General features: G+C 48.0%; 1 protein-coding gene across 2 annotated transcripts in view; it reads right to left on the bottom strand.

The window, feature by feature from the left end:
- PCK1 (phosphoenolpyruvate carboxykinase 1) overlaps positions 1-16,736 on the bottom strand; it is a 57,159-nt gene that overhangs the window by 22,506 nt on the left and 17,917 nt on the right. For both annotated transcript variants that reach the window (XM_073793124.1, XM_073793127.1), the window contains exon 2: positions 14,788-14,890. In XM_073793124.1, the coding sequence (XP_073649225.1) occupies positions 14,788-14,834 (47 nt within the window). In that variant the 5' untranslated portion in view covers positions 14,835-14,890. The remainder of the gene's footprint in view (positions 1-14,787; positions 14,891-16,736) is intronic.

Below are 16,736 nucleotides of genomic sequence, written 5' to 3'. Positions count from 1 at the left end.
CAGTGTCATGACATGAACATTAGGTATCTCGGAAATATGGAACCGTCGCCCCGGTAAGTACAGCAAAAATGGAAAGGAGCTAAGGAAACCTCATCAATTGTGTACCTCTAATAGGAATTCTGACAGAGGCCGGGTTGAAGTTTACCTTCTCAGATCTTTAAAGAAAGCCTTTGCTAAGCAAATGAACAGTGCCAAGAGGATTTCTGGCGACTGCTGAAGCTACTTAAGGGCTCAAGCTGTTACCCAACACAGCAAGCACAGCGGGGATTATATATGCACTTATCTCCTGGCGGGCGCTGCATAGGCTCACAAAACCAATAAGCAACAGAGACCTTACGAAATGAAGTTCCCAGTCATTCTTGATGTTTACTTAATAGTTCCCTAAAGAATTTTCTTCAGTCATAGTTTTCTAGCCCGGTTCTTGCTGCGTTTGAAAGGAATAAAGTACCTCTTTTTTTTTTTTTTTAGTTGGAAAATTATTTGTGCGTTTACGCATTCAGCCAGGCCTTCTCAGAGATTAGTTCAAACTACAGTGGGGCAAACTGTTCTGGCCATGATATAGCGATTTACGAACCACTGAGTTCCACTGGTAAGGAACATTTGAAATTGGATAGTAACGCAGACCAATATAGGCACTGGAATAATAGAAAAAAAAATAACTGAAGCTTTGACACGCTAAGTTAAGCTCTGTCCTCAAAAACCACTTTGTGGTAAGTATCAAGAGGCAGGGCGAGGTACAATTGAGAATGAAGTTATCATTAGAAAAGACAGAGAAGAGGCGAGAGGCCCGGGAATCTCGGTTCACCTGCGTGCAGGGTACCACTTGGGGAACCTATCGTCGCCCTCATTTTGCACAGGAACCTGAGGTCCAGAGGGGTTAATTCTCATCCCCAAGATCGTAATGCTAGTAAATATCGTGGGCAACCGCACAAGGAAAAAGATAAGCTCTCCAAAGAGGTAATTCTGTGCAAAGAAGGTTGGTCTCCGAGGGGCCAGGGGAGGCTCCAGGCTGCAGGGAGCTTCAGAAACCTGGGGTCAAGGCCCCAGACCACGTGAGCAGCAGTGTGCGGACGGAAGGGCTCAAGGTGGAAGGTCTGTGTGAGGGAGCGTCCCCGAGGGAGAGGCTGAGCCTTGCTCCCCTGTAGATTATCCCCCAGATACTTGGTTCAGAGTAGTCGTTCGACATTTGTCATCAAACAGACAAAAGATAGAGTAGATTAGAAAAGGGAGGATCAGAGCACAACATCGGGCAGGGAGGCCTCCGTACGGGTGTGGACAATGGAGTAACTTATGGAGGACCGTGGGCTTCTCCTTGGTCTGGGTGAAGTTGTCCCTTAGACTAGAGCTCCTCAAGTGGGGCGATTCTGCCCTCTCCCTGGGGACATGGGTCAGTGTCCAGAGGCATCTTTGGTTGTCACAACCGGGTGGTGCTATTGGCATCTGGAGGGAGAAGCCAGAGATGCAGTTCAGTACCAGGGAATGCACAGGACAGCCCTACAGCAGAGAATCTCCGCCTGAAACACCAATAAACGTCAGGGCAGAGAAGCTCTGCCCGTGACCGTCCACCTCTTCATTCGATTTTGTGCTCATCAAGCGATCTTCACCTCCTGGCTTGTTTTGCTGTGGCTGCTGGCGGTGCCACAATCGCTGCTATGATCTCCGCCACCCAAACTACTAAGATTCCTAATGACAGTGGTGAGTTCCATTCCCTGGAGCCCTTGCCATGTCCAGGCACCGTGATCACCATTCAGTATCTCGCTCAATGCAACAACAAGCCTATGCAGCAGATAACTTTCGGATCCCAGTTAGCAGATGAGAAGACTGAAAAAAAAAGCAGCAGCGTATTTCAGGGTATGACAGCTGTAAGAGAAACCCCCTCATTGACTCTGAAGTCTATATGCTTAACCACTGCGTCTGCCTGTCTCATTTACATCATTCAGTGCTTCTTTTTAGACCCAGAAGTTTACATACATATTTTCCCTTAATCTTCCCAACTGCCCTGTGAGTAGGAGGCAGGGTGGCTGTCTTACAAATGAGGAAACTGAAGCTCAGAAAGGTCGGGTCTTGCTGGAGGTCACTAGCGGAGCTGGGACTCTGCCCCAGTCTGTCTTTCCACCAACCACAGTTCTCTCTCATCACAGTAGCCGCAAGGAATGAGGAAGCCTGGATGGTAGAGTTGGGGTCTATCTTTCTAGAAAGGTCGTGTTTTGTCGTAAATTAAGAAATTGGCACTGATTGATATGCCAGTGCCTTCCGAGACCACTGTGGAGTCCCGACAGAATCAAATGCCTAGACCTTCATGGCGGCAAATCAGACCCTGAGCCCAAGCAACAGCCTCAAGGTGACCCCCCGTCCCCCTGTGCCACCGATCGCCCTGTGGCATCAACCCATGACACAATGCACTCGTTAACAAAGCACAATGCCACACAAACAACTGCAGGAAAAAATAATATCAATGCCACCTTACAAATATTAGCGTGTATAAGTCTGACATCTTTGCAGATAGCAACCATGCAGAAAAACTTCCACTTGCAGAGTGAAGCTCCCATGAAAAATGCCCCAGTGATATCTTTAGGCATTATTATCTAGAATAGGCATCAATAGCTATTACATCCTTAACGTCTATACTGACAATGCGGACTCAGAAGCGTTTCATCCAATGAAGATGAATATTTTGGTATTGCTAAGAACACAGACGTCCTTGAAGTGTGTTCCTTTCACCAGTTCTGCTAGCTTGACTTCCACGGCTGGCCCTGTTTGAACTCCATTCTCAAGCAGCCAAACTCTGCCCGGCACTGTCCCCTCATTAGCAAAGAAGCAGAAAGCTAATTGGTTTTTGGTTTTTTGTTGTTGTTGTTGTTTTGGTTATGGAATTCTTTTTATTTATTTATTTTTTTAGCACCTTTATTGGAGTATAATTGCTTTATAATGGTGTGTTCGTTTCTGCTTTATAATAAAGTGAATCAGTTATACATATACATATGTTCCCATATGTCTTCCCTCTTGTGTCTCCCTCCCTATCCCACTCCTCTAGGTGGTCACAAACCACCTAGCTGATCTCCCTGTGCTATGCGGCTGCTTCCCACTAGCTATCTATTTTACGTTTGGTAGTGTATATACGTACATGCCACTCTCACTTTGTCACAGCTTATCCTTCCCCCTCCCCATATCCTCAAGTCCATGCTCTGGTAAGTCTGTGTCTTTATTCCCGTCTTACCCCCAGGTACTTCGTGACCTTTTTTTTTTTTTTTCTTAGATTCCATATATATGTGTTAGCATATGGTATTTGTTTTTCTCTTAGACACTGATGAAAGAAATTAAAGATGATACAAATAGATGGAGAGATATACCATGTTCTTACATTGGAAGAATCAACATTGTGAAAATGACTCTACTACCCAAAGCAATCTACAGATTCAATGCAATCCCTATCAAACTACCACTGGCATTTTTCACAGACCTAGAACAAAAATTTCACAATTTGTATGGAAACACAAAAGACCCCAAATAGCCAAAGCAATCTTGAGAATGAAAAATGGAGCTGGAGGAATCAGGCTTCCTGACTTCAGACTATACTACAAAGCTACAGTAAACAAGACAGTATGGTACTGGCACAAAAACAGAAATATAGATCAATGAAACAGGATAGAAAGCCCAGAGATAAACCCACACACATATGGTTACCTTATCTTTGATAAAGGAGGCAAGAATATACAGTGGAGAAAAGACAGCCTCTTCAATAAGTGGTGCTGGGAAAACTGGACAGCTACATGTAAAAGTATGAAATTAGAACACTCCCTAACACCATACACAAAAATAAACTCAAAATGGATTAAAGACCTAAATGTAAGGCCAGACACTATCAAACTCTTAGAGGAAAACATAGGCAGGACACTCTACGACATAAATCACAGCAAGATACTTTTTGACCCACCTCCTAGAGAAATGGAAATAAAAACAAAAATAAACAAATGGGACCTAATGAGACTTAAAAGCTTTTGCACAGCAAAGCTAATTGGTTTTTAAGCTGCTGTTTCCCTGCATTCATCACTAAGACACAACAACCGGTTCCTGCTGGAGTGAGGGCTGGTCTGTACCAAAGTAAAGATTCAGCGGTCTTTTGTCTCAGTTCATGTGACGACTGCTGGTAATTGGGAAATTACCTCTAAATTCATCTTTCAAAAAACAACTGAAGTCTAGTCTAACTGCTGAAGGGTGCTTAGTCTATAACTTCCTGACGGATTGCTGGAAAGAAGCCAGAGGAAATTCTCAGAAAGCAAGCGGGCATACGGTGCCAAAGCAAACAGTAGGATAAGGGGTGTTGGCACATGTCCACTCCGGAGCCCTGCACCTCCATTCTCTGGAATGCTCCATGTCTTGGAGAGTTCGTTTGCAAGGGCTCAACGCTTGCACAGGGTTAACGAGAAGACTGAATTTGGGGAGTTACGAATGCTGTGTCTGCCGTTGTCAAGGTCAAGACCACCAGCAGTGCCTTCACTCTGTCCACTGCAGGAACTCAAGACTTAAAAGTGCATTATATCAACCATACTTCAATTTTTAAAATTATTTAGTTAGTTATTTTTGGCTGCATTGGGTCTTCGTTGTGGTGTGCGGGCTTCTCGTTGTGGTGGCTTTTCTCGTTGCAGAGCACGGGCTCTAGGCGCACGGGCTTCAGTAGTTGAGGCACGAGGGCTCAGTAGTTGTGGCTCGTGGACTCCAGAGCACAGGCTCAGTAGTTGTGGCGCACAGGCTTAGTTGCTCCACAGCATGTGGGATCTTCCCAGCCCAGGGATCGAACCCGTGTCTCCTGCATTGGCAGGCGGATTCTTAACCACTGTACCACCAGGGAAGTCCTATATTTGAAATTAAAAAAAAAAAAAAAAACTAATAGATTTATAAAGTTTTTTTTTTTTAAGAAAAGGACATTGACATTTGGACTCTTCAAGTTCGCTCAGCAGATGAATGCCAGGCGCTGTTCACGGCTCTGTGGGACAGAGGGGACCAAGGTAGCCCTGCTCTCCTGGAGCCACATCCTAAGGGGAAACAAACAATAAACAGGCAAACTCATAAACAAGAACTGAGAGGAAAGAGCTAATAAAACACGTGACGGTGACAGAAATCATGTGCTGTGGAGGAGTATTCTAGACAGCAGTTACACTGGGCAAAGTACACTTCCGTTGAGAAGGAGTTGCCATTTTTATGTCTGAGGGAGGAGACCCCCCAAAATGGGCATGCCTTTGGCATTTAAAAGGAAAGCTGAGGCCAGGGAGGCTGCAGCGCAGAAACAGTGGGGCAGAGAAGGAGGTGGTGTGACGGCCCAGAGGCCGCTGGCAGGAGCTGGACCAGGCGGGCACGCAGGCCGGGGCAAAGGGTTGCAATCCGGAAAGAACATCTCGGGCTCCTTCTAGATCAAGTGTCCAAGCTCGACCAACCGAAGACTGATTCCCTTACTCTCCAGCCCAGGCTGTTTAGAACAATCAAGACTAAACAGTTCCCAAGTGAGCATCTCCACAAACAGCAACCTGATGAGAAAAATGTTTCGGCTGTAATAACAGACGTGTCTTTCAAGGGAGAGACATGGGGATGAGCTGGTCACGTTTGTGACCTTTCTGGCCGTAAGAAAATCATTTCTGCTCCCTGAGAAGTCAAGACGCCGGGGGCAGCTTGCCTCCATCACCTGGCCATTCACCCGTCACCCTCACCAGAATGACACCTTTAGCAACTTTCTCCTGCCAAGTCAGTGGAAACGCAGCAGACCTTCCCATCAGCAAAAATCACAGTTACCATTATGAAGTCGAAAGCATGAATCTAGGCACCTGAGGGTGCAAGGAGCTGTGAGACGAGAGATAAGGAAAGGAGAGAACTTTCTAAAATATAAATTGGGTTGCGTCACTCCCAGGGGCAAACCCTTCCAGTGGGTTCCTATGGAACCCAAGTAGAGTCCAACTCCTGACCTCGGACCATCCACACAGCCCTGCAGGAACCCTGCCCTCCTCCACCTCCTGGGAGCCCTGAGAACAGGGAAGAAGGAGGGGGCGCTCAGAGGGGGCCTGTGTGGCCCAGGCAGACACAGGAAAAGGCAGATTTGAAGGAGTCTTGAGGGCTGCTTCAGAGTTGGACCAGTGAAGAGACAGGCAAGTGAAAACACACGCAGGGAGCAAGCGTATGTGTGTGCGCGTGCGTGCATCGGGGAGGACGGTGAGAGCCGTCTTTGATGGTGGTGAGAAAAACCGGGGAGCGATGCGGAGGGAAGGGGGTTAGCTTCTGAACACAGTCTAAAGTAAATATAGTCTAAACCCATATGAAAGGCCCTCAAGAAGCAGCAATAGGTCCAACACCACCAGCTTCCCCTCCCAAGTTGGGAAAAGTCACTTTTCTCTGGTTAGCCCCGTTGCAGTAATTGTCACGTACTTGGGGGCTGTAGCAAGAGCCCTGGGGTGCCCCCAGTCCACCCTGATTTCGTGCACACCTGTGGTTCAGATGCTCAGGCCGTGCCTGGACTCCCGGGCCCCGTGACCTCAGGCAAACATCCACGTACCCGTCGTACCAGGAGGGGAATCGGGAACGCCTGCACCGCCGTGGGTGTGGTGAGCCTGACAGCGCTCTACAAAGGTTAATTATTATCACTTCCAGGGCTCTCTTTCGAGAAAAACAATGACGTCGTAAGTTCCTAAAGCGCTCACAAGTACTCTCAGAATGACCCACGGTGCCAACCACCCCGTCCCTCCTTCTGTGACTAAGTAATGGGAACCGATGGGAAAATAGCCCCCTTGGCTTTGGGCCAATCTGGTTCCTGCATCCATTCTGTTTGGTTGACAAGAGGACTGAAAACTTCTTTGAATTAGTTGCCACCGTTTAACACTCAGAGGACTTTAGTTGCACACTCGGGCCCTGGCTTGTCTAGAAAAACAAGACGCTCGGCATCCGTCTCTTTGTGGCTGTGGCTGAGCGGTGCTCGGAGCGCTGTCTCCCTCGGGAGAGGACACCTACCCATCTCCCGCCGCCAGAGTCACCGACGTGCCTGGGCCCTAAAGGCAAATGGCTTTGCCACCTGTGTTCTAGATTTTAAAATGGATCCTTTATCCATGATAGAGGCACTTTGGGATGCTTCATGGAAGTGATCGCTACTGTCACAGGATACTGGGTACGCTTCCGGGGCTGCAGAGGAAATGAATCTGGTAACACAGGGCCCCGATGCTTCCGGACCCCACGAGGCTTTCTCCCCACTGTCCATGGACACCCCTGGCCCTCGAGGACCCAGCTCACAACGTTTAGCTCTCAGACGCCATCCCCACCCGCTTCGTCAGAGGCTGTCCACACACAGACTTTGGGAATGAGAGGACTTTGGAGTGTGAGCTCTTCAGGACGGAAGTCAGAGGCGCTTTGTCACATCAGCATAGTTCTAGGGCTACGGTACAGGAGCCAACACGGCCCCGTAATGTCTAGATAAGATAAACATGAGCCTCCCATCCAGCCTTGTGGAAAAAGACAACATCCTTCCCAAGATTCCTGCCAATTCGCAAGGGGCTTAAATTCTTACGGTCATAGGGATGGGGTAGGGGAGGAGGGTGCGTGTGCCCACAGAGGGGTAGCTGGAGGCACCCCGGGCTGATGGTACTTGCTATCCTGATTGTGGTGGTGGCTACACAAATCTACACGTGTGATAGAACTACACATGCACACACACAGAGGAGTGCACGTCAAACTGTGAAAGTCTAAATAAACTCTGCGGATTGTACCCACGTCCGCTTCCTGGTTTTGATACTGCACTGCGGGCACCTCACACGTAACCACTGCAGGGGACTGGGTAAAGGGACCCCCCCGTACGCTCTTGTTTGACAACCTCCCGTCAATCTATAATTATTTTCAAAACCAACATCCTCATGGTGGCCTCTGCGTCCAAAGCCCAGTTCTGGGTTAATTTCACCTGTGGACCGTTCCCCCGACCCACGCTGGCCTGCACTGCACACGTGCCCACGTGGAAGCCAGCCCGCCGCTTGGTTTCTATATGTACACAAACATCACACACACACCACACACACCGCCCCCAAACCGAGGCCCCTGTGTGTGCGGGAGAGCTCACGGACGGCTGGGAGAGAGAAGCGCCACCTGCAGCTTCGTAAGATGCACCTCGAAGCAACACCTTAGCCATTTCGCGGTACAGGTGACCCTTGAACAACACAGATTGGAACTGTGTGGGTCCACTGACAGGCGGGTGTTTTCAGTAGTAAATACAACAGTGCTGCACTGTCCACCGTGGTTGAATCCCTAGACGTGGATGCAGGGGACCCCTGAGGCACGTTATGTACAGCCGACTGTACGTTATACCAGAACTTTCGACCCTGCAGAGGGTCAGTGCCCCAACCCCCACGTTGCTCAAGGGTCAGCTGTATTGTTTGGCCGTCCCTCTTTCCGTCCTCTCTGCTCTCTTCCTTGCACGCCCCCCACCTTCGAAAACAAACAGACAAGAAAAGGCGAACACAATAGAGGCGAATTCTCCACGTCTGATACAGAGCAGTTTCTTTATCTCGTTGAGGATGTTGGCCGGGAACCTCTTCCACCTGCAGGCAACTTATCAAGGGGATTTTCCACTTCATGATAGTCATGCTCTCCAGAGATGTGAGGAGGCCAGCTGCTTCAGACAATGTGTCTCCCCTTGGGCGGCCTGGCCGGAGGGGCATCTGGCCTGAACAGCAGTCTTTGGGAAACCTGGTCTATCCGCCAGCCTCCCACGCATTCATCGGGGCTTCTAGTCTGCTCTTCAAGCCCCTTCCTTCCTCCCTTCCTTCCCCCTTCCTTCCCTTTTCCTTCCTTCCTTCCATCCATCCATTCACAAATATTTGGCTGACGTGCAGCCCTGACGACCCCAAATTGAAGAGAAGACCGTTTGCCCTGCATCTCGGCAGGTGTCCCACATACGGAGACTCTTCTGAGTCCTCTGTCACCCTAAATGCAGCCCTTGTTCCAAGTGAAAACCATCTCTTCCCCTTTCCAAAGTAATGATTCTTAATTTTAATTCTGTAGAACATATATTTTCGAACATGTGTCAACGAAAAAGCCAGAGGTACTTTGGGCGTAAGTGGTAAACCATGAACAGACTCTCAGCTTCCGTTCGGGGCTTCTATTTCCTACTGCTGTATTACGGCAGGCAGCCTTTCTAAATCCTCCAAATGGAGAAGTTAAAGCAGCATTAGACGTGTGTGACGTTACAAGGATACAGACAACTAACCTTAAAAGGTAAACGGAACCCACTAGGCATTGACTTTGAACGCTTGGCTCTCAGAACCAGGTAAGATTATTGCATAAAATGATTGCACAGCTATTCACTCAGGTCCATTCATTCAACAGGTATTTGTTGAGTGCATTGCAAGGGGCAAGCCTGATCTAGTACCAGGAAGGAACAGACAGCAGAAGAAAACACAGGACGATCTTGGCCCTGGGGGAGCATGCATTTTAGTGACATTTGTTATGAGCACACCATGAGCCTTCAAGTTTTGGAGGACATGCCAACTACTTTTAAGTGCTAGGGAACAGGAAGCTGACAAAGGACACTGGGGGGTCCGTTTTAAACAGGGAGGTCAGGGGTGGTGGTGGTGGGATGAACTGGGAGATTGGAATTGACATGTATACACTAATATGTATAAAATAGATAAGTAATAAGAACCTGCTGTATAAAAAATAAATAAATAAAATTCAAAAAACAAAACAAAACAAAAAAATAAATAAATAAACAGGAAGGTCAGGAAGGCCTCAGAGAAGGGATGGTGGAACAGAGATCAAACTTTAGGGGAGGCAAAACTTTTCCTCTGTCCTCTTAGAGTCTCCAGCTGGGCCTGAGAATTAAATTGATCTAAGACAGATTACCAGGAGAAACACACACAGATTGTTCCATGGACATGGGCGCCCCCCAAGGGAACAAAGACCCAGTGAACGGGTCAGGTCTGGGTGTTTATCCACCGAGCTGAGCAGAGACAGGAAACTACGGAAAAGTAACAATACATGGGGAGACTAAAGGAAAATAGGAATTATTTTAACAAGTCTGCTTGTTCGGACTTCTCTCGGCCTCCACGCCCCACCTCTGGTGACAAGACTGTTTCTTTCTTCCTGGTACCGGGAGGGCACCATTCACGGGGGGGTTTCATCTCCCGCTTTCAGGAAGAAAAGGAGAGGTCAGGAGGCCCTTCTTGCATCTGCTCTTTTCCAAGTGCCTTTAGCTCAAAATAATCCTTATGCGAAAGTGGGGTATTTGGGGTGGCATTCTGCCACCCTTCAAAGCGCAAAGTCCCTGAGGGACAGCCTGCTTGGGGTGTGAGAGGCAGTAAGGGGCTGTGTGACGGGAGCAGGTGGGAGAGAGGTGGTCGCCTGAAGTCTGGGGGGCGGGGGTCACCAGCTCTCCTGGCATCTGGAGGGCTCTGTGTGGGGCGGGATGGTGTTTTGAGCGGAGGCGAGATCCTAGTGGCCTGTGTTGGGGGATGGGCAGGGGAGGATTGGAGGGGTGGTCAGAGCACTGGGAGCTGAGCAGGGACCCATCAGTGTGGTTAGCATTGACCTTGACAAGAGCAAGAATGGAACAGCTCCCGCAAAAGCTAGGCCATCCCAAGCTGTCCTCGGCACTGGACAGCACAGGGCATCAGTCCTCTTAGATTTGAGAGTAGAATTACCAGCCTCTAATTAGCATCTAATTAGGTATGATCTAACCATGCCACTGAATTTAGACCTTTTTCTGATGCTAAACCTACTGGAGAAATATAAAAATGTAAAATAATCCCTCTTTATCTGTTCTGTGCCAGAAGATTTAGGGATGTCATTTTTTTTAAGGCAGATTTAATTTTAGAACTAGCATAAGAAATCTAAAAAGTGAAGTTTAAAAGGCTTGCAGAGGGACTTCCCTGGTGGCGAAGTGGTTAAGAATCCGCCTGCCAATGCAGGGGACAGGGGTTCGATCCCTGGTCCAGGAAGATCCCACATGCCGCGGAGCAACTAAGCCCGTGCGCCACAACGACTGAACCTGTGCTCTAGAGCCCATGTGCCACAACTACTGAAGCCCACGCGCCTAGAGCCCGTGCTCCACAACAAGAGAAGCCACCGCAATGAGAAGCCCGCACACTGCAACGAAGAGTAGCCCCAGCTCACCGCAACTAGAGGAAGCCTGCACGCAGCAACGAAGACCCAATGCAGCCAAAAATAAATAAATAAATAGATAGATAGATAGATAAAGACTTGCAAAATTCCAACAACCTAAATATTCTATTATAAATAACAACTGTTGCATAAATTGGTGAAAAATACTAATAAAATAACTAACATTTATTTTGTATTTACTGTATCCCAAGCTCTGTGTTATTTTTCAGCACTTGATACGGATTATTTCATTTATTCCCCATAATAATAAAATTAGGAATGCACTATTATTAGGCTCAAGTTACAGATGAGAAAATAGAGACTCAGAGAGGGTGAGTAAGCAGTCGAAGGCCACACAGCAGAGAAGCTGTGCACCACTTTTACTGCTAAGTTATGCTTCCTCTGGATGCTGAACAGCAGTTAGAAGCTTGGGCTGTAGAGACAAACGGAGCACAGTCCATAAACCCTCAGCATTTATTTCAGATTTTTGATCCTCCAGGGTTTTTTTTCCCAACAACAAAAAAGTAGTTCACCTTTTCTTTCACACTCGTTTTAGGTACTATCTAAAGAAATTATGCACAGAATAAAACAGTCTTTCCCATCGGCCTCTTCAGTACCCCAGCCCCCAGGTGACCTACCATTCATGGGCTGGAGTACACATTTCCAGGTTTTTTCCCCCCAAAATGCTTGTTTTTGGACTCCAGCTAATCAGACTTAATGTAATAAAGCTTTTATTATTTAGTTATCTACTTATTTCCCAAACGTTTCTTCATGTAGAAGCAGGACAAGGTAGAGGTTATAATGATAAACTTCTGGAGAGTTCCAGAACACCTACTGCACTTTTGCTTAATAGTCAAATTCCCATGCTTGTATCCTGCCTCTTCCCTTCTCATAAACATCCCACATGGTTTTAAGAATTTTCCCCTGTGCCTCCTTTGTCCCCAAACTCTTCACCCTGTGGCCAAGTCCACAAGCAATGCTGAATTGCTCATTAAATAAAAGTACATTCGGTCTGTGTTCATACCAAAGGTCAAAGGGTAATGATCCATATAAAAACATTGTTTGCCCGACAGGTTAACTGGCAGGTTCGAAAGTGGACGCTCCTTGGCAACCCACCGGTTGAAGCCAGAATGACAGCAATCACATTTCAGCAAAAGAGCTAGGCTGTTATGTACTCTTTGGGCATGAATTATCTCTATGACACACGGAGGGGCCAACCTTATCACTGTCACAGCGGATTAAGTAATAATGTACTACCACTTGCTAGTCAGGCTTCAGTGCAGTATAAGCAAATAAACACAGAAACACCCAACCATGCAGAAGAAGAACGTGGTATTTACTCTTAAATTCTAATATTTGACAAAATAGAAATTAACTTTCCATCTCCTCTTCCTTAGCAGTGAACTGATTATAGTGACACACGCAGCTGAGGCAGTACGAACGTACCTTAGTTAGTACCAGGGCTTCCTCCTAACCTATCATGGGTTAAATGCTCTTTACCTTAAAGCAGGCCCGCCGCCCGTCTTGGGAAGTGGCCCATCCAGTGTGGAGTTTGGAAATTCTGGGGCGACACATCATCTTTCAGAAAGGTCCTCTGAGTACCCCATTTCCCAACGATGGAGTTAGCTGAGTTAATTATAAACACCTACGGCATGAATGAACAACTGTTGAAGAAAGTAAAAAGTTTCAGGAAGGCTTCTTAAAATGAAGCGGTCAGAGATGTCTCTCAATTGTTCAGGTAAATATCGCTTCAGGGCAACAGGAGAAAACCACTCTGACGTTTATTTAGGTAAGATTCCAGGATATAAAAACCAAATTCACCCTTCCTGGATGCTAAAGAGGCAAGAAAAATAGAATGGGGAAGGGCTATGGACACCAGCTTCCAGCAATTCCACAGAACACTGCCGAGGACCCTCCCTGTCCTAGGCACACTGGATGCAAACTACTGACAAAGACCCCTTGCCGCAGATTCTCTGACAATTCCAAACTTCACATAGCATTTCACCACCAAACTCCTTTTTCACTTGGGAAGCTCAACTATTTAAGTGCGTACCACGTGCCTTATAACGATTTTGCACTCAAGTTAGGGGGCCAGGGACTCATTAGGTGGCAAGGCTCACGACACTCACTCTGGAAGCAGTGAGCAGACTGAGAATAAATTTTAAAGATGTCGTCAGCACTTGCCGGCCTGCCTCATTCAATGCCGTCCTGCAACACATGCACTTATTATATTTTTGTTTCAAAATATTTTTATATTGATCATGTATATATCTCTGGGTAAATGTATTACATTTCTGAATAGGATTATACATTACGTCTGCTCCCCCCGCTGCCCCCGTCATCCATGCCTCCTGGGTCAAAAGCAGACCTTGGAGGTAGAACTTGTGGCCAAGAGAGCCGAGTAGAGGTACTCGAACATTTGCTTTCTGCAACCAAGTGTTAACGTGGCCTCCTACCCTTGTTCCATCTGACGTGGTAAGCGCCATACACTTGGCCGGGACCCTTCTTTCCTTGGAGCCACGCTGGCCGGTCAAAAGCTGATGATGTGGAGGGCCAAGGAACAGTACCGCCCACAATGCTACAGGCCTCTGTGGCCTCTCCCAGGAGCCCATCCAGCAAGCAGCTGACAGCCACACACAAGTCCCTTGACATACCGGGCAAAAGGTGTGGTGAGCATCCCCGTCACCTGAAGGAGGCAAGCGACCAACAACTACACCAAAGGTGCTGGAGGAGCCTGAGGCCGGCCGGTGCCAACCGCAGCATCTTTAGGAGATGCAGCAGCATATCCCTCCGGGACAGGATGCCAGGTCTCGGCAGGGCTACGCCGTACCCATCAGTGCTCTCAGGGACACCTACGACAGCAAAGCCAAGCCAGGCGCACAGCTCTGGGTATTAGGACAGACACACGGCTCAGCTTACACCCTGTGTGGCCACTTGAGGTCGTCAGGAGATGGGTCTGGATGGAGCAGGGACCGGGAAGGGGTAAAGGAGGCAACTGAAGCGAATCTGAGGAGTTTAGGCTTTTGACAAGACGGCTGCAGGCCCACGAGTTGATTGCTCTTTTCATTCTAGACTACATGCAAGCAACCTGCCTTGCGCTTTACCTCAACGCCCCTAATAAACAGGGCTGGAGAGTGTAACTGGTAGAAACTGCTCCACGCACCTGGGCTGACATAGGTCACATCTCTTACTTTGCTAGTCTCCTGCGCTCCACGGGCCTTTTACAGAAATCCAGCATCTCTTTCTGGAAGTGTCTCCCCCCGAATATTATATTAACCAAGAACGCAGGGAGGCTTATGGAATCGGAAAGGAAGGGTCAGTTCAGATTCCACAGAGAATAAGGAATGGACAGGTGACAGTCACCTGCATCCGCAAAGAAGCCAGCCCTGCCGAAATGAGGCTTCGACAGTCTGGATTCTTCCAGAGGCTGCCAGCCAAGCCTGCTGTCTTGAGATCGTGTCTGGCCTACCGGTGGGCTCCAAATACTGCCCACCTTTTGAACCCAGTCACTGACACGGCCCGGGTAGCAGCCTGGCCCAGGAAGGCTGCCTCGACACCCGCCGCCTCGCGGGTCCTGCACGTGTGCAGTCTCCTCCCCCTCCCCCAGTCAGCAGGGCTGCCTGGAGACTCTCAAAGGAAGACAACCTTCTGGGGTGTCCCTCCTACCTCCACCTTCTGAAAGAAGGCTCCGCAGAGGCTCCAAGGTGACACATCCTTCGGTGGGAGGTTTGCCAGGGAGTCCAGGTTTGCCAGGGAGTCCCAGGGGTGCCTGCAAAGAGGAAAGGAAACAGATGCAATCTTTGCTGGAACTTTCCACATCAGAACCAAAGTTTGGAAAACTGCAGGTTTGTCTGCTCTGCTCTACCTCCTTTGAGTGCTTCACCCACGTCACCCTACTCTCCCTTTCAAGGACGCTCTCCCCCTGCTCGCCCCTCCCCCCGACTCTCTCCTCTTTAAGCCCCTACTTTTCCCTCCAAGTCTACCTCGGTTTCCCCTTTCTATGTCCCTCCTCTCCTTTAAAAAATGTGTTTTTAATCCGTAGTTGAAATTTCTAAACATGAATTTATTATATAAATCCTGTTAAAACTTTCTAGCTTCATGAGTGTGAGGGCAATAATGCAAAATTACCCGAGAAGGCGCTAAATAGGTCGTGATTGCTCAAGCAGAAAAACTCATTTAAATGATTTAAAAGAAGTTATTATAACACAGTCTTTTCCCAGTGACCTTCAAATATTTATCTTCACCCATAGAGCACACATACTGTAATAGAAACCCAGACACAACGTTAAGACTAGCCATCCAAGATTTTAACCAACAAGCCCATTACTGTTGGTACATGAGTTTTTGTTTTTTTGTTTTTTTATTGGAGTATAGTTGGTTTACAGTGCTGTGTTAGTTTCAAATGAGTTTCTTTTAAAAGTGAACTCAGTTCTATCCTTTGTACTATCAAAAATGAAAAAAAATTGCATAGGTACTCTGCACGATAATGTGAAATAAAATACAGAGCTACCAGAAGGGGCTGTGGAGAACGAATGGGCAGACATACAGGAAGCACTTTGATGGACATCAACGATTCTCTGGCTACGGATGGGAGAAAAACCCGTCACCGGTTTGTTGGAAGACGGGCTCAGATAAAGGCAGGCCAGATGACAGGCCATTCCTCCCCGGAGGTTCTGGAGGCCCACCCCAATCCTGTCCTCAAGAATGCTTTCTTCTTTGAGTTATTTTTTGTTTCCCGGCATCCAAATATATTTATACACAATCAGCAAACATTAAATTTTCATTAAAATTTTGAAAAAAATTAAGAAGTAAAAATAAAACAGAATGAAATTTCCTGGAATAGTGTAAACCATGCCTTAAAAACATCAGTGAACTGCAAATGATTTTAATCCTCCGTTGGCCCCAAACTTGTATTTATTCTGTATCTCGCTGGAGAACCAACTCCTTGTGGAGACCATCAAAACCATTATTCTCCATTAAAGAGAACTTATTGAGATGAAATCCGTACAAGAGAAAGTAACCCCTTTACAACGAACAATTCAAGGACAGGTGCTGGGTTCACAGCTCCTTCTGAGTTTCACCTCTCCGCCCACCCCCTTCTCTGTTTCTCCCTCACTTTCCCTTGCCCTCCAGCTGCCTTACAGGAGAGCTTCTGGAAAGCACTTTAGACTGTCTAAAGAGCCGGGAAGGATGTGAAACTGTACGGGGTCCAGCCCCCTCCCAGCGTCTCGCCTTCTCGCTCCCTCTTGCTTCCACCTATAGCCGTGTCTTCCTTCTGGCCTCCTCATATCTCCTCCACAGCCCGCCCTTCACCCCTCAACGTCTTTTACTCCACTGACCGCCATTTCTCACCCCCTGGCCATGTCCTGGGCTCAATCCTGTTTTCCATCACGCCCGCTGTGTTCCCCCCTCCCTCCCTCTACTCCCGCTCTTCCTCTCCTCCGCCATCTCTCCGTAGCCTCCAGCGGGTTCCCTCCTCCCCCTTCCACACACTCCATCTCTCAAAACCCCTTTCAGTTGGTTCTCTCCTCCCCTGCACTCCCCCCACTCACCACCTCCCCGCAGGTCTCAGCGCCCCCTGCAGGTCCCCCTCCCATCCCCCCCTCATCCACCTC

The sequence above is a fragment of the Tursiops truncatus genome, chromosome 15, assembly GCF_011762595.2.
Source record: "Tursiops truncatus isolate mTurTru1 chromosome 15, mTurTru1.mat.Y, whole genome shotgun sequence".
Taxonomy (NCBI): Eukaryota; Metazoa; Chordata; class Mammalia; order Artiodactyla; family Delphinidae; genus Tursiops; species Tursiops truncatus.
This window is presented reverse-complemented; position numbering and strand designations above follow the sequence as displayed.